General features: G+C 55.5%; 1 protein-coding gene across 6 annotated transcripts in view; it reads left to right on the forward strand.

Moving 5' to 3' along the window:
- The window catches only part of DNAH2 (dynein axonemal heavy chain 2), a 110,261-nt gene that overhangs the window by 37,265 nt on the left and 55,272 nt on the right, over positions 1-17,724 (forward strand). For all 6 annotated transcript variants that reach the window (XR_012666219.1, XM_075123782.1, XM_075123783.1 and 3 more), the window contains 14 exons: positions 170-326; positions 1,613-1,787; positions 2,700-2,863; positions 4,188-4,349; positions 4,780-4,883; positions 6,836-6,992; positions 7,436-7,518; positions 10,058-10,238; positions 10,662-10,800; positions 12,773-12,990; positions 13,487-13,585; positions 14,366-14,491; positions 15,181-15,291; positions 15,656-15,844. Coding sequence is in view for 5 of the 6 variants with exons in the window: in XM_075123782.1 (XP_074979883.1) it covers positions 170-326; positions 1,613-1,787; positions 2,700-2,863; positions 4,188-4,349; positions 4,780-4,883; positions 6,836-6,992; positions 7,436-7,518; positions 10,058-10,238; positions 10,662-10,800; positions 12,773-12,990; positions 13,487-13,585; positions 14,366-14,491; positions 15,181-15,291; positions 15,656-15,844 (2,065 nt within the window). In the remaining variant the exon portion in view is untranslated. The remainder of the gene's footprint in view (positions 1-169; positions 327-1,612; positions 1,788-2,699; positions 2,864-4,187; positions 4,350-4,779; positions 4,884-6,835; positions 6,993-7,435; positions 7,519-10,057; positions 10,239-10,661; positions 10,801-12,772; positions 12,991-13,486; positions 13,586-14,365; positions 14,492-15,180; positions 15,292-15,655; positions 15,845-17,724) is intronic.

The raw sequence follows: 17,724 nt of genomic DNA on the forward strand, positions 1-17,724 counted from the left end.
CGCAGTGTCAGTCCTGCCACGGGGTGTCAAACATCTTTCCCCGAGCAGAGCAGCTGTGGAGAGCGTGGCATAACAGGCTGCCCTGGGTCTTCCAGCGCAGGCACAAGAGAGCCCTCGTCATTTGACCCAGTCCTGTCTCACTCGGTCTCTTCCCCGCTCTGGCCCACAGAATCAGCCGGCCTCCGCAGACCCTGGAGGAACTGGGCCAAAGCCTGCAGCTCCTGGACACCCTGCAGCACGAGCTGCCGAAGCTAGAGGGGCAGATCCCGCCCATCCACGAGCAGTTTGCCATCCTGGAGAAATACGAAGTGGCCGTGGACGAGGGGGTAAGTATGGACGCGGACCCTGAGTGGCCCCTGCCATGCTGACCCAGACCCCAAAGGGTTTTAGGCACCTAACTTCTGTGGGAATTAAGAGCATATATCCCTTTGGGGATCTGAGCCCTTCTCTCCATCCAGGCAAAGGAGGTCATGTAGCCTCCATCCCTGCAGATCCCTGCTGTGAATTCCCAGATGTCCAGCTCTACTTTCTCCTCTCCCCCATCATCTCCCACCTGCTCCCGCCGGGATCTCATCCCCATTCCCTTCCTCTGCTCAGCCTCTTTGGCCCGTCTACCCCTGTGATCTCCCTCCCTCCAACCCCCTGCTCCATTTGCCCGCCCCTCCCTTTTCTCTGCCCATTCTGTGCCCCAGCTTATGCCACACCCCCAGCGTCACTGGCTCCCTACCCCTTCTCCAAAGACAGCTCCAGCCACCCCCTCTTCTTTGCTGCCTGTCCCCAGGGAGTTTGTGGCCGGTGTGCCACCGCTGTGCTGCACCGGCTGTGTGGTTAATAATCTTTAATCCCCTCCTGGTCAAATCTTCATAGAAAGTCCGCTTTATAATCTGGTTGGTGCGGGGTCTGCAGGCTTCCTACCTGGCTCTCCGCAAGTGACAACCTGTCCCGGCTGCTCCTAGGCGGAGGTGCGGCAGACGGCTCTGTACTGCCCCCATCCTGCACTGAACGCTGGCTCCACAGCTCCCATTGGCCAGGAACTGCGGCCAAGAGGAGCTGCGGGCGCAGTGCCTTTGGGTGGAGACAGCACGCAGAGCCGCCTGCCGCGCCGCCGCCTAGGAGCAGCTGAGACAGGTCATTGCTTGCGGGGAGCTGCCCGAGGTGAGCGCCCCCTGGAGTTGGCATCCCAAAACTCCTCCTGCACCCAACTCCCTGTCCCAAGCCCCCTCCTGACCCAAACTCCTTCCCTGAGCCCCTCTCGCACTCAAACTCCCTCCCAGAGCCTGTGCCCTGCACCCCATCCCACATCCAAACTCCCTCCCACTTAGTTCATCAGAATTTTTCACTTACCGGCACCCCTCGTTCCCCCAACATGCTGGATAAAAAAGCTTTTACCGTAACTGGCAGAGATTTCGATGAATGAGGACTTGTAGAAATTACCTGAGTCCTGCCCAGCTCCAGGGAAATTGATGAGATCCCTGTGCCGTAGGAGGGGAGGAGGTTCCTATTTATCCTAGCCACATTTCTGGACCTCACCATGCCCAGCCTTCTCCTTGAAGCCGTGATAATCTTGGAGGGATAACACAACTTTCGTCTTTCTCCCTCTCCCTTGTCCCAGGTGCTGCAGACGCTGGGAGTTCTCAACTCTGAGTGGCTGTCCTTCCAGCAGTGCATTCAGGAGAGCGATGTCATGCTAAAGAAACACAAGGAGAAATTCAAGACGGGCCTGATCCACTCTGCGGATGACTTCAAGAAAAAGGCCCAGGTCCTTCTGCAGGATTTTGGCACCAAAGGTGCGTGGTGGTGCCATGCACAGAACAGAGGCCTCAGTCAACTTGAAAATTGGTCGTGCTAGAAGCACCATATTTGACTTGTTTTCTAGATCTCAGTGAGACCTAGAGAACAAGCCAGGTTTGAAGAAACTGATTCAGTAGATTGAGCTATTTACAGTTAGTGAGTTTGAATCTAATGTCCCTCCCTTCTAGTAAGTCCCTTAATTTTTCTAGTCCTCTTGTAAATCATGGTCCTGTACCTCCTCTCCCCACCTCACTGAACAACCCTTTAGGAACCTGAGCACTGCTGGACTTTCACCATGCTCTGTAGGGTTCCAGAAATTCTGACTCCCAGCCCCATCTGTTCAAACCCTCTAGACCCCACTTTTGTTCCAGACCGGGAAATAGAACCCAGGAGTCCTGCCCCCTAGTCCTATCTGTTCTAACCACCAGACTGCCCTCCCCACCCACAGATGGGGATAGAACCCAGGATTCTTTACCCCCCCTGCCCCCGGTGCAACCCACTAGACGCTGCTACCTTCCCAGAGCTGGGAATAGAACCCAGGCATCCTGCCTTCCAGCTCCATCTGCTCTGACCACTGGACCCCACTCCTCTCCCAGACCCAGGATCAGAATCCATCAGTCCTGACTCACAGCCCGCCCTGCTCTAACCCACCAGACCCCGGTCCGCTCCCAGAGCCACTGACAGAACCCAGGAGTCCTGGTTCCCAACCCTCCCCCACCCACCCCCACTCTAACCACTAGACCCCACTTCCCTCCCAGAGCCAGGCTCCCACTTCCATGCTCTAATCGCTTCATCGTTCAGCCGCCCTTGATGTCTCCCAAGCGCAGGAAAAGGGTCCCTGGCCGATGGCCCAGCCAGCCAGAAGTGGCGCAGCATGGGCAGAAGCCGCTGAGCTCTTTGTTGCGCAGGTCCATTCACCAGCGCTGTGAACTGCGAGACGGCCCTGGAGCAGATCGCGGCGATGCGGCAGCTGCTGGCCGCCATGAAGGATGAGGAGAGCACCTTGCGCTCCAACCTGGGCATCTTCAAAATTGAACAGCCTGCTTCCAAAGACCTGCAGAAGCTCGAGAAGGTGGGAACTGTTAGGATATAGATATTCAGGCCTGTCTGTAAAGGCCTATACTCTAAGAATTTAGGTGTATTCTTATCACTTGGCTAGTGATAGAGGTATAAAAGAAAGAATCAAAACCACTGTCTGCCAGTGTAAGGGCCTTCTCTTACTGTGACAGTTTGTGGCCCTGTGCTTAGGCTCAGGCCTTTGGCTAAGCAGCAGAGGCAGCCATAAGCTGGGAAGCGAACGGTCACATCCTCACATTCCAAACTAGTCACACTGAAATCAGGTGCTATTGGGCTGTTAGGCACTATCAGGACAGGATTGTATTCCTATCACCTCCAGAGAAAGGGAAGTGCCTAGAAAATGTAAAAGGAAACTTAGTTTGATAGCATCCTGTCTGGCAAGAACTCACTTATCAATAGCTGGGATGTGAAATCCTCACTTCTGTATTGTTTTGTCATTATAGTTCCCACTTTGCTGTTGTTTGTCTGTATAATCTCTGTCTGGTTCTGTGATTGTTCCTGTCTGCTGTATAATTAATTTTGCTGGGTGTAAACTAATTGAGGTGGTGGGATATAATTGGTAACATAATCATGTTACAATATGTTAGGATTGGTTAGTTAAATTTCAGGAAAATGATTGGTTAAGGTATAGCTAAGCAGAACTCAAGTTTTACTATATAATCTGTAGTCAATGAGGAAGTGACTGGGTGTGGGTGGGGGTGGGCATGTGGGTGTGGGAGATGGGAACAGGGAATGGGGGTAAGAAAATTGGAATCATGTTTTGCTAAAGGGGGAAATGGGAACAGGGAATGGGGGTGGGGAAATTGGAATAATGTTTGGCTAAGGGCAGGAATGGGAACAGGGACACAGGTGTAAGGCTCTGTGGTGTCAGAGCTGGGAAGGAGGATACTAAGGAAGGAAACTGGAATCATGCTTGCTGGAAGTTCACCCCAATAAACATCGAATTGTTTGCACCTTTGGACTTCGGGTATTGTTGCTCTCTGTTCATGCGAGAAGGACCAGGAAAGTAAGTGGGTGAAGGAATAAGCCCCCTAACAGGAACCCCTCCACGGCATGGCAGCCTCCAAGGCCCGAGCTCCCCTCTCCTCCCTGGGGGGCAGTGATGAGGCTCAGTCCGGGGGTAGGTTGGAGGGATCATGCTTGCACTGCTGCTGCCTGAGAGCAAATCCACATCCAGCCCCCAGAGTCGGCGCACTACCCCGCGCTTGGGAAGTGGGGGGCGTAGCCAGCTGAAGGGGGTCCCCTGCTGGACTGGCAGGAAAGTGGGTCCGAGTGTCTTTCCAGCTGTGGCTAAGCTCTCTCTCTGCGGTGCCCTGCAGGAGCTGGACTACCTGCAGCAGGTGTGGGAGATCACCAAAGAGTGGGAAGACCACTGGAACGAGTGGAAGACAGGAAGCTTCAAGACCCTGCAAACGGAGGTGATGGAGACCACGGCTTATGGACTCTTCCGGAAGCTTAACAAGCTGAGCCGGGAGCTCAAGGTAAGAGAGAGGCTCCCCAGGCCTGGCACTGCCTGCTGGTCCCCTTGTGGTGTATGGGAAGGGCTCTTTGGAGGGCGACAGTTGGGGAACCGGGGCACTTGGGGGACAGCAGAGAAGGGGGCCTTTCCTAGTGCCCTGCACCCTGCTCCTGCAGACCTTAGCTGGAGGTCATTGGAGGGGCACTGTGGGATTGTGCTGGGAGGACCAATAGGACCGGTGCGGCTGCAGGGTCCCCACTTCCTGTCCTCATTAGACGTGGTGCAGAGGCTCACCCAGAGCAGCCCATTGGGGTTGTGATCACTTGTGCAAGAAGTTCTGGGGGGTGGGTGTGATGCACGGCAAAGGTGTGTCAAGGGGCCGTCGAAATGAGTATTCCCTCATCCCTGCTGAGCCCCCCCCAAACCTGGCGTTGCTTCCTTTCCAACCAAAGGATCGGGACTGGGAAATTATCGAGACTTCCAAGGTGAAGGTCGAGCAGTTTAAGAGGACGATGCCCCTCATCTCAGACCTCAGGAACCTGGCCTTGCGGGAGAGGTAGGTACGGCTCATCCTAGGGCATCTTCTGCACGTGCTTTGCTGGCCCAAGCTTCTGGGCCATTGGAGAAGCTCTGCTGCCCTCTGGAGAGTGGCTGAAAGCTGCTCCTCCATGGAGTAATATACGGGATACTGCGCCCCTGGATCTGTCTGTGATGCGGCAGGATCCCACTGCGGGAATGAATCGTCCTCTGCCTTTCCTTAGCTCCTGTCATCTGAGGAGCTCGCACACCTTAGCACACATTTAAGAAAGGAGTTTCCCAACCCCTCTGTGACACGGGAAATTTGCTGTTCCCTTGAGGCACAGAGAAGAGAAAGGATGTACCCAAGATCACAGAGAGTGAGTGGTAGGGTTGGGAATTGAACCCCGGAGTCCTGAGAGCATCCTCCCCCCCCAAGACTACACTTCCCTTCACCATTAGGAAAGAGAACCCAGGAGTCCTAACGTCCTGCTTTAACCACCAGACCCCACTCGTCTCCCACAGCTGGGGAATAGAACCCTGGAGTCCTGGCTCCCAGCCCCCCCTGCTCTAACCCACCAGCCCCCACTCCCCTCCCAGAGCCAGGGAGAGAACCCAGACGTCCTGACTCCCAGCCCCCTGATCTAACCACCAGACCCCACTCCCCTCCCCGAGTGGGATTAGAACCCTGGAGCTCTAGCTGCTAGATTGCGATTGACTGTTCCTGGTGTCCTAGCCATGTGCTCAGCTCTGCGTGTTGTGTGGCTCATACATGAAGTCTGTTTCCTTGGAGGACTGAGCCAGCACAGCTGGTTTGTTACCATGAGGTTATTGCACCTCCTTGGGGAGTTAAAGCAAAGGGGCTGGACTCTGACCTCGTTTGTCAGCCCCACACGAACATATGCTCATTAGCGAGCTGGCGAGGGAGAATTCCTCTCCTGCCTAACACAGGTGATTCACTGCACGACACCACGCCTGCACCCGGTGGGAGGTGTGTGTACGTGGGGCGGTGGGAAAGAGGCCGCAATTGGTTGGGAAGGAGGAAGAGCTTATTTCTCCAGTGTCCTGCCGTGCGGCCCCCTTCAAACAAGCCCACACATGAGCGCTGGTTAATAACCCATTGGCCGCTAAGGCTGCAGTATTGCCTTCATCCCAGCTCTCGGAGCTGTGCTCCAATCAGTCCTTAGGTGCCTGCAAGCAGTCCAGCCTGCTGCATTCTCTTTTGGTCCACAGAGATAGCCCCGTCCCTCCCAGCCTCGCTCCCCAGGACTGGTTCCGTTGTTCTGCTTTGAATTTCCTCTCACTGTCTTTATCTTTGTGCTGCTGAAGTACCTAGAAATGTATGCAGCCTCCCTAGAGCCACTTAGTGAGGATCTGTCCCCTCTATCTCCTCACTTTGCTTGTGGGAGTGCATGGGCCAGAGCTGGGCCCTGGGTACCGGACGGGGTGGGGGCTGTTCCCTGCATGCTCTGGGAACAGAGATCTCGGGGGTTGAAGGGCATAGAACTCTTCTCCTTCCTTCTTGCCACTTCCCTGTTCAGGGTTGGCAACATTTATAGCCTTCTTCCAAAGCTGGTGATCCCATATCAGTGCAGATTGATCTTTTGAGGTCTGCTGATATCCGGGCCATGCACCGAGGCTTCGCTCTCCCCCTTAGTTTTCTTCCATCCACAGTCACTGAAGTCGTCCAAGTGATATAACTCCCCGGTCTCTGCTGAATATGCCCATATCAGCGTAGCCTCGACTCCCTCAACTTCTCTCCAGTTGGAGCAATCCACATTAGGCCCCTTCCAACTCGTCTCATTTCCTATCCCGGAGCGTCCAACCATTTGACCATGTCAACATCTCCATTTCCGTGGTGGAGAGCGATCTGATTTCCTTTCTTGGGGCTGGCCAAGTCTCTGTATTGAAGGGGATAGAACTGATCCTGGTGTATCAGCAGAGAGGGCTTGTCCATTCCCTGGTTTAATGCTGTTGGTGGCTTCCCTGCAGGCATTGGGATCAGGTGAAGGACTTGGTCCTCAGGACGTTTGACCAGGATGCTGAAGATTTCAGGCTGGAGAATATTGTGGAGCTCGGCTTGGATCAACACGTGGAGAAAATCAGTGAGATCTCTGCGTCGGCCTCCAAAGAGCTGTCTATCGAGCAGGTAGAGTCTGTCTGTCCATCCCTCTTTCCTCATTCATTTCCCCGGCTCTTTTTCAGCACCTGTTGAATGTCTCTGCCCAGATCTTAGCAGGACAGTCCACACCGCCATCCCACTATCATATTTGGTCCTGATTGCCAACGATCATCTAGCCAGGAATCGTGACTCCCACTCACTATTCGATGTGTTCCTGCTCGGAGCTTGGAGTAGAACCCAGGGGTCTCAGCTCCCCTCCTCCTTTCTAGCCTCCCATCTCAGATCTGGGAATGGAACCTGGGAATCATGACCCCCTCCCTGCCCGGAACCAGGAATAGATCCCAGGCCCCCTGACTCCCAGCTCAGTTCTGACACTCGACACATGGCTTCTGCTTTCTGGCCTTAGCCCCAGCCACTGTGTTAAGATTTCCCTGTGTATTTCATGCTGCCCATCCCTGTCTTTCGCCCAGGCCCTACAAGCCATCGCCAAGACCTGGGATGTCGTGCTGCTAGATATCGTGCCGTACAAGGACAAAGGACACCACCGACTCAGGTAGGGCTTCCAAAGGTCTGCCGTGCAGCACTGGCCACAGAGATGTGGTGGGCAGGGTTCCTGGATAGATGAGCAGCTGAGCATGGCAGGGTGACTTCTGCTCGTTAACAAGGCACCATGGTTAGCCAGGGGTTTATTTAATTGTTTCTCTTTCTGTCTGAGTACAGCTAGATAGACCCTCCCTTGAACACCTTCTTCCCTTCCCAAAGCTGAGACTAGGACCTCGGGGTCCTGACTTCCAGCTCCCATTCTAACCACCAGACCACGCTCCCCTGGTCCTCATAGAGCCCGAGTGTCCTCCTCCCAGTCCTCTTGCTCTGACTGCTAGTCTCCACTCCTCTTCTGCAGCCAGGAATAGAACCCAGGAGTCCTGGCTCCCAGCCACCTTGCTCTGACTGCTAGATGTCAGTCCTCTTCCACAGCCAGAACCCAGCAGTCCTGAGTCCCAGCATTATCCACTAAGCATGGTTTCCTTTCATTCCAGAAGATCAGAACAGCAGGGCAGGCCATGGCCTTTAGATTTCCCATCCGTCTTTCTCACTAACCCAGTTTTATTAGCAGGGAGCGAGTTTGCTGAGGACATCCTGACCTCTGAAGTTGCTGGCTGCAGCAGGGGTGTCCCTCAGTGGTTCAGTTCATACCTGGGAGCTGCAGGGCTTGCACATGGCTGTCTGTAGTGCGGAAGCAAAGAGCTTGCTCAGCTCTGTGATGAAAATGTGTTTATGCCTGAAGGGAGAGAGAGAGAAACTGGTGTTAGTCTAGGGGGACTAGGAACAAGGGACAGCCAGGGAGTGATCTGGATTATTGGCAGACAGTGAGTGTTTTAACACAGTCAAATGTCAACTCGTACATCTAGGAGAAAAGAACGCAGGCCAGACTTCCAGGCTGGGGGACTCTCCTGGGAAGCAGGGACTCTGTAAAAGAGATGCGGGTCGTGGTGCGTAAGCTCCCAGTGTGACTGAGGGGCCAAAAGGGCTAACGTATAAACAGAGGAATCTCCTTCCTTAGAGGTTTTTAAGGTCAGGCTTGACAAAGCCCTGGCTGGGATGATTTAACTGGGAATTGGTCCTGCTTCGAGCAGGGGGTTGGACTAGATGACCTCCTGAGGTCCCTTCCAACCCTGATATTCTATGATTCATGTAGGAGTCGGGAGGTTCTGGTCCATCTGGATGTGGCACTGGTGAGACCACTGCTGGGATACTGAGTCCTCCAGCTCTGGTGTCCACCGCTCCGAAGGATGTTGATGAGTTGTAGAGGGGTCAGCGAAGAGTCAGGAGAAGGATTAAGGGATTGGAAAACATGCCCTAGTGAGAGACTCGAGGAGCGCGATCTGCTTAGCTTCACACAGAGAAGTGAAGGGGTGACTTGGTCCCAGCCCCTCAGTAATTACGTGGGGAAATAATACTTGCTAGAGGGGTCCTCAGTCTCCTCGATAAAGGTCTAACACGATCCAGTGGCTGGAAGCTGAAGCTAGACAAACTGGGACTGGAAATAAGGTGGACGTTCTGAACTGCCTGGGGAACTAACCATTGGTGTTGTGGATTCTACATCGCCTGGCAGTTTTTCCATGAGATGGGCAGGATCTGCTCTGGGTCACACAGGAGTTGTTTTGGGGAAGTCCTGTGGCCCGTGCAATACAGGAGGGCAGACGGGGTCACAATGGGCCCTTCTGACCTAGGAATATCTGACTCTGAGTCTGCGTGGCTTGAGGACATACTGATCCCTGACTTATTACCAGTTCGAGATGGCAGCTGGTCTCCCCGCCCAACAATCCATTCCCCGGCCTCAGCGTTGTACAGTGCCCCTCCCTTGGCATTCACACTCTTCTCAAGGCTTGTCTTCAGGAGGCTCCCTGGCAGCCAAGTGGAGGGGTGAAACCTAACCCCCACTTCCCCAAGGGGATGGATTTAGGTGACCCCAAAGTGGGTTCCATCCAGCTGTCATCAGCCAGGGATGTGGGGCAGGAGGTAGCTTAAGAGGTCAGGGAATGAGATATGGGGCCTTTCACATCTATGGGTCACCAATTCCAATCCAGTCTCAGGGGACTGGCTGGCTCAAGGAATGGGATATGGGGGCTTTCCTGTCTAGGGGCCCCAACTCTGGATCCAGCCCCAAGGTGGGGGCTCAGAGGGTCAGGAAATGAAATGCATGTCCTTTCCTCTCTGGAGGGCACTGGCTTCCATCCGGCTCCAGGGCAGGGACTGGCTGGCTCATGGGGGCAGGGAATGGGACACGGGGCCTGTCCCCTCTAGGGAACTAACTTCAATCCAGCCCCAGCTCACTGGTGAGTGAAAGGTTTTCCTCTCTGTGGTGTCTTTTGTGGCCCTGACATGAGATGAGTTTGGGGCGTCATATGAGGACAGGTGCCCACAGCACAGAACTGCCATCCTAATGGGCCCCATTGTGGGCAGCCTTTGCAGAGAGGCCTTGGGCAGAATGGGCCACGGGCCATGTGCCCCCAAAGGCACATTGTAGCCGCTCTGCTTGTTGTATGCCCAGGCCTTTCAGCCTCCCACTGACCTCTGCCTGGCTCCTGCAGGGGGACGGACGAGGTGTTCCAGGCACTGGAGGATAACCAGGTCTCCCTCTCCACCATGAAGGCCTCGCGCTTCGTCAAACCCTTTGAGAAGGAGGTGGACCGCTGGGAGCGCTGCCTCTCGCTCATCCTGGAGGTTATTGAGATGGTGCTGACTGTGCAGAGGCAGTGGATGTACCTGGAGGTGAGGAGCCCCCCTGCTCAGCGTCCCTCCGCTTCGCTGACGGGCCCACATGCAGGGCCAGGCTTCCCCGCTGGTGATGGGCAGGTCCTGGGTGCAGCGTGGATGTGCTGCCTTCACTCCCCCTCTCTCCCTCCTGGCCATGACCCAGGCATGGGATTCATTTGAGGTTGCCCACCAGTCAGCTTTGCAGAGTTTTCACAGGAGGGCCAGTGCCTGGTTCTTTGTCCCCTGGACCTGGCGGGGGTCAGATCAGAGCGTTGGTCAGGGATCGGGCTCTTCTGGCGGTAGGTTGCTGGGCTGCAGTGGCCCGTGGCTCAGGGTTCAGCAGCCCGGCCCGTGGTGGTCTCTGGGCTGGGGAGCAGCCTGCCTGGCAGAATGCTCCTGAGTCATTCTCTCTCTCTCCGCTGCCAATCCCCCCCACAGAACATCTTCCTGGGAGAAGACATCCGGAAGCAGCTGCCCCGGGAGTCGGCCTCCTTTGATCAGATCAACGCCAGCTGGAAGACCATCATGGACAGACTGAACAAGGATAACAACGCGCTGCGTGGGACGCATTACCCAGGTAGCTGCTGCTTCCACTCCCTCCGGACCCCAGCCACAAGCCAGCTGCCTCTTCCCGCTCTACGCTCCGGACCCAGTCTAGGCCCTGTTTCCTGCCACTGGGCCTCCTCCGAGAGCTGTGATCTCCTCTCGTCTCTAGTTCCTGAGGGGAGTCTGCTCCATAGGAGTAGGACTAAAGGTGGATAGAAAGCCGGGTAGATCGTCGGGCTTAACAAGTAGTGATCAATGGCTCGATGCCTAGTTGGCAGCCGGTATCAAGTGGAGTGCCCCAGGGGTCGGTCCTTGGGCCGTTTTTGTTCATAATCTGCATTAATGAGCTGGATAATGGGATTAATTGCACCCTCAGCAAGTTCGCAGATGACACTAAGCTGTGGGGAAAGGTAGATTCGCTGGAGAGTAGGGATAGGGTCCAGAGTGACCTAGACAAATTAGAGGATTGGGCCAAAAGAAATCGGATGAGGTTCAGCAAGGACAAGTGCAGAGTCCTGCTCTTAGGATGGAAGAATCCACGGCACCGCTACAGGCTGGGGACCGACTGGCTAGGCAGCAGTTCTGCAGAAAAGGACCTAGGGGTGACAGTGGAGGAGAAGCTGGCTAGGAGTCAGCAGTGTGCCCTTGTTGCCAAGAAGGCCAACGGCATATTGGGCTGTATTAGTAGGAGCATGGCCAGCAGATGGAGGGAAGTGATTATTCCCCTCTACTCATCACTGGTTAGGCCACATCTGGAGTATTGCGTCCAGTTTTGGTCCCCCCACTACAGAAGGGATGTGGCAAATTGGAAAGAGTCCAGCGGAGGGCAACGAAAATGATCAGGGGTTGGGGCACATGACTTACGAGGAGAGGCTGAGGGAACTGGGGTTGTTTAGTCTGCAGAAGAGAAGAGTGAGGGAGGATTTGATCGCAGCCTTCAACTACCTGAAGGGGTTTCCAAAGAGGAGGGAGCTCGGCTGGTCTCAGTGGTGGCAGATGACAGAACAAGGAGCAATGGTCTCACGTTGCAGTGGGGAAGGTCTAGGTTGGATATTAGGAAACACTATTTCACGAGGAGGGTGGTGAAGCACTGGAATGGGTTTCCCAGGGAGGTGGTGGAATCTCCTTCCTTAGAAGTTTTTAAGGTCAGGCTTGACAAAGCCCTGCCTGGGATGATTCATTTGAGGTTGGTCCTTCTTTGAGCAGGGAGTTGGACTAGATACCTCCTGAGGTCCCTTCCAACCCAAATCTTCCATGAGTCTGTGAGTAACTGGCTCGGAGGCCCCCAAAGGAGATTCAGTGCTGCATGGTGGTGGCTCAGTAGGGGGCGCTCCCCTCTCAATCAGCGCTGACCTCAGTGCAGTGCTAGGGCTCTAAGCCCTGGGGAGAGAGACTGGAGGTTCAGTCTGGGGCGCGTGGCGCTAGGGGCCTCTGCTGCAGGGAGCGGGGTGGGGGCTGAGGGGGGTCATTCTCCTCTGAGTCAGTGCTGAGCCCGGGTCCCTAGCATGTGCTGCAGGGAGCGGGGTGCGGGGCTCAAGAGGGGCCGTTGCTGGTTAAACAGAAGAGCACTTGGCGCAAGCAGCGCCCTTTAAAAGGCTCGATCTTGCTCCTGGCCCCTTTCTCGTTAAAATGGAAAGCGAGGCCATTGTTTGCAAGATGAAAGATTGCAGCACCTTGAGGTCTGGGGCTGAGACTGATCAAACTCATTGCACCTAGGGCTGATGCCAGGAGACAACAGGGCTCCTACCCTGAAGATCTGCCAGGGTGACTCAGAGCCGCATGGGGGTGGGGAGTGGTGATCAGGAATGGAAGGGAGTGGGTTCAGGGGAGCGGGAGGCTGTTCCATGCTTGGGGTGGGAAACAAACCAGGGCAGCATTCGGCAGGCTTGGAGAGGGAGGGCCAGGCCTTGACCTTGCTGCTGAGGGCCGGGGAGGGAAGACCATGTGACCTGGCTGGGGTGGGGCCAGCAGGAGTCAGAGGGACCGTGGCGCTTTCCCCCCAGGCCTCCTGGACAAGCTGGTGGAGATGAACGGTGCCCTGGAGGAGATCCAGAAATCCCTGGACATGTACCTGGAGACCAAGCGCCACATCTTCCCCCGCTTCTACTTCCTGTCCAACGACGATCTGCTGGAGATCTTGGGCCAGTCGCGCAACCCCGAGGCCGTCCAGCCCCACCTCAAGAAGTGCTTTGACAACATCAAGTCCCTCAAAATCCAGAAGGTCCGGAGCCAGCCCCAGGCCCAGCCTCCTCTTGCTTTGTGCAGAGCCCCTGGTCCTTCTCCCCATTCAACCCCGCAGTCTTGGCTAAATCCCAACCTGGGTGGTGCCATTTGGCTCCCACAAAGCCCCCGGACCTTTCATCCAGAGGGGGGATTCTCCTTCGCTTCTGTTTAACAATGCTGGGGATCCCTCTATAAACAGCTGATGCATCCCAGTCCGGAGGTGGCTGCATCTCAGTGCCGGATGAGGGAACCCGTCTAAATAGATTCTGGATGGGGAGCGTGATCGTATGGTTACAGCAGAAGGGGACAGCTTCTGCCCTGGTACAGCCAGCTGACAGCCCCTCTGAGTTTGAGCCCCCAAGCCCCTTCCCTCCCTTTGGCCCGCCCTCGGGCCCTGATCTTGATGCCCACCTCACCCGGAGCGTGGGAATCCGTGAGGCACCCGGAGATGGTCTGGGGATGGGCGGAGCATCAGTATTCTCTTCATTCCTCAGGTGGGAATGGGCAACAAGTCTGAAGCAGTGGGCATGTACTCCTTGGACGGGGAGTACGTGGAGTTCGTCCACTCGGTGCTGCTGGAAGGGCCCGTGGAGGTGAGGGCTCTTTGGGCCAGCTTTGGGCGGTGGGAGCTGGGGCTCTGGGTAGCCCGTCCTGGGCCCAATCCTGGTTCCTCTGACTCAGCAGTGGGTGCACTACAGCCGTGGGGTGCTGTTTCAGGCTCATGGGGGCATGGTGAGAGGGGGAGACGAGGGAGGGGAAATGGGGGCTGAGGTGCAGCGGGAAGCGTGGGTGGGGCGGGTGGGAAAGGCACCGTGGGGGAGCATCGGCCGGCTTCTACGGCGCCTCTCCCAGCGGAGCGTCTTCCCCTTATGCCCCGCATGCACCAGCCCATCCTCGGGCACCTCCGCTGGCTTCCAGCCCCGGTACGATCCAATTCAAAATCACTCCCGCTCCGGGGTCTGTGGCAGCCTTCCCGCTGCGGGTGCCAGCCCCTCTCCCCTTCCAGCCCTGCGTTGTGAAATCCCCTCTGCCCCCAGGCTCCAGGCCCTGGGTCAGCATCTTCCGCTTTGAGAGGGAGATGACGTTGGCACTAAGGAATCGGGTTGCCTTGTCCCGCAGAGGGTGCTGCCGGGAAAACCCCCTCTTCCCCTTCCAGCTCCATCACTCCCCTCAGAGCAAAGAGCCTAGGATAGCTCCCAGCCCCGTCCCAAACCCTGTCTACACGGCAGTCAGAGGGGTGACTAGCTAGCTGGATTGACACCCAAGCAGCTAGCCTGTGCCAGAGCCCTGCTGCCAGGGCTACGCTGGTGCTGTTACTGAAGCTAGCCTGCAGTGTAGACGTCCCCTCAGCCCCTCGTCTGCCTGCCTCCCAGGAGTGGCTGTGTGACGTGGAGCGGGCCATGCGCTGGACCCTGAAGGAGCTGCTGAGAAACTGCCGCCTGGCCCTGAAGAAGATGCTGACGAAAAGGGACAAGTGGGTGAAGGAGTGGGCCGGACAGGTAACAGATGGGGCAGGTGGCCTCTGGGCTGATCCAGCTCCACTGAAGTCAGCGGGAGTCTTTCTATTGACGTGGGTTGGATCAGGCCTTTGGTACGCTGCATGGGCGCAGGTCATCCGTGAAATGAATTTGGTGAGCCTCTGCCCAGCCACTCAGTTGAACACAGGGAGGAGGGTTCAGAATTTTAGAGCAGAGGCTTGAGTGTCAGGACTCCTGGGTTCTCGTCCTGGCTCTGGGAGGGGAGTGGAGCTAGTGGTTAGAGGAGGGGGTGCTGGGAGCCAGGACTCCTGGGTTCTATCCCCAGCTCTGAGGAGGGGTTAGAGCAGGCACTAGGGAATTAGAACTGCTGGGCTCCATATCCTGGATTTCATTCTGCCAGAGCTGGGAAAATCACTTTCCCTGCGTGGGCCTCAGTGTTCCCCTGCGTAAAAGGGATCCAGTGACCCTGACCCCCCTGGGTAAAGTGCTCAGAGCCCCTAGGCTGTGGGGAAGGCACACTAAGTGCAGAAGTGATCAGGCTGAGCGGAGGAGGAGGGACGTGGGGCCCAGGATGAATGGTCATTCCTAGGTTTAGGGTGTTGGAGGTCTGTGGGCAGGCAGCTCCTCAGAACTGACAGCTTGGGGGGGCTGGGGAAGAGGGGATTTGCCAGTGCCCCTCCCTCCACCACCCCACCCCTTGTCTCTTGCAGATGGTGATCACTGCCAGCCAGATCCAGTGGACGACGGACGTCACCAAGTGCCTGGCCAACTGCAAGGAGCGAGGGGACAAGAAATTCCTCAAGGTCATGAAGAAGAAGCAGGTGAAGGGGAGAGCGTGGCACAGCCATGCACGCATTCGCACGCAGTCACTGGCCCTCCAGGGCACGCTCGCGTACTCGCATGTTGCTCACTACTACACGCCCTCACGTACATTGGCTCACGCTTGCAGAGGACCTTGTCATGTTCCTGTGCATATACACCTGTGTCACACCTGTTCACAGTCGTACCCAGTTCATACAGTCACTCAAACACTTTCTCCCTCTCCCAGATCGGTGTGTTCAGATGGGGAATCTTCCCCTGCCCTGTCGCTGGCAGCAGGGCTTCCCCATGGCGCTCTTCTCACCCCCTTGGTGCGCACTGGGCGGGTACAGCGGGCTCCCCGACCACTGGCCGTTTCCTCGCTAGGTGTCACTGCTGAATAAATACTCGGAGGCCATCCGGGGCAACCTGACCAAGATCATGCGCCTGAAGATCGTTGCTCTGGTGACGGTGGAAATCCACGCGCGGGACGTCATAGAGAAGCTCTACAAGACCAGCTTGATGGACGTGACGTCCTTCGAATGGCTGAGCCAGCTCCGCCTGTACTGGGACAAGGTGAGGCCCACGCTGCGCCCTGCTGGCTAGATGTCCGCCTGCTGGGGAGAGTGTGTACATGGGGCTAGTTCTGCCGCCCCTGCGTCCGCATCGCTGCCCCCTGCTGTTCAGCCTCCGCAGCCGTGCTGAGCAGAGGAGACGTTGCCTCCATAGAATCATAGAATATCAGGGTTGGAAGGGACCCCAGAAGGTCATCTAGTCCAACCCCCTGCTCAAAGCAGGACCAATTCCCAGTTAAATCATCCCAGCCAGGGCTTTGTCAAGCCTGACCTTAAAAACCTCTAAGGAAGGAGATTCTACCACCTCCCTAGGTAACGCATTCCAGTGTTTCACCACCCTCTTAGTGAAAAAGTTTTTCCTAATATCCAATCTAAACCTCCCCCACTGCAACTTGAGACCATTACTCCTCGTTCTGTCATCTGCTACCATTGAGAACAGTCTAGAGCCATCCTCTTTGGAACCCCCTTTCAGGTCGTTGAAAGCAGCTATCAAATCCCCCCTCATTCTTCTGCAGGCTAAACAATCCCAGCTCCCTCAGCCTCTCCTCATAACTCATGTGTTCCAGTCCCAGTAATCATTTTTGTTGCCCTTCGCTGGACTCTCTCCAATTTATCCACATCCTTCTTGAAGTGTGGGGCCCAAAACTGGACACAGTACTCCAGATGAGGCCTCACCAATGTCGAATAGAGGGGAACGATCACGTCCCTCGATCTGCTCGCTATGCCCCTACTTATACATCCCAAAATGCCATTGGCCTTCTTGGCAACAAGGGCACACTGCTGACTCATATCCAGCTTCTCGTCCACTGTCACCCCTAGGTCCTTTTCCGCAGAACTGCTGCCTAGCCATTCGGTCCCTAGTCTGTAGCTGTGCATTGGGTTCTTCCGTCCTAAGTGCAGGACCCTGCACTTATCCTTGTTGAACCTCATCAGATTTCTTTTGGCCCAATCCTCCAATTTGTCCAGGTCTTTCTGTATCCTATCCCTCCCCTCCAGCGTATCTACCACTCCTCCCAGTTTAGTATCATCCGCAAATTTGCTGAGAGTGCAATCCACACCATCCTCCAGATCATTTATGAAGATATTGAACAAAACCGGCCCCAGGACCGACCCTTGGGGTACTCCACTTGATACCGGCTGCCAACTAGATATGGAGCCATTGATCACTACCCGTTGAGCCCGACAATCTAGCCAGCTTTCTACCCACCTTGTAGTGCATTCATCCAGCCCATACTTCCTTAACTTGCTGACAAGAATACTGTGGGAGACCGTGTCAAAAGCTTTGCTAAAGTCAAGAAACAATACATCCACTGCTTTCCCTTCATCCACAGAACCAGTAATCTCATCATAGAAGGCGATTAGATTAGTCAGGCATGACCTTCCCTTGGTGAATCCATGCTGGCTGTTCCTGATCACTTTCCTCTCATGCAAGTGCTTCAGGATTGATTCTTTGAGGACCTGCTCCATGATTTTTCCAGGGACTGAAGTGAGGCTGACTGGCCTGTAGTTCCCAGGATCCTCCTTCTTCCCTTTTTTAAAGATTGGCACTACATTAGCCTTTTTCCAGTCATCCGGGACTTCCCCGGTTCGCCACGAGTTTTCAAAGATAATGGCCAATGGCTCTGCAATCACAGCCGCCAATTCCTTCAGCACTCTCGGATGCAACTCGTCCGGCCCCATGGACTTGTGCACGTCCAGCTTTTCTAAATAGTCCCTAACCACCTCTATCTCCACAGAGGGCTGCCATCTCTTCCCCATTTTGTGATGCCCAGCGTAGCAGTCTGGGAGCTGACCTTGTTAGTGAAAATAGAGGCAAAAAAAGCATTGAGTACATTAGCTTTTTCCACATCCTCTGTCACTAGTTTGCCTCCCTCATTCAGT

This window comes from Caretta caretta, chromosome 28, assembly GCF_965140235.1.
Source record: "Caretta caretta isolate rCarCar2 chromosome 28, rCarCar1.hap1, whole genome shotgun sequence".
In the NCBI taxonomy this organism is placed as follows: Eukaryota; Metazoa; Chordata; order Testudines; family Cheloniidae; genus Caretta; species Caretta caretta.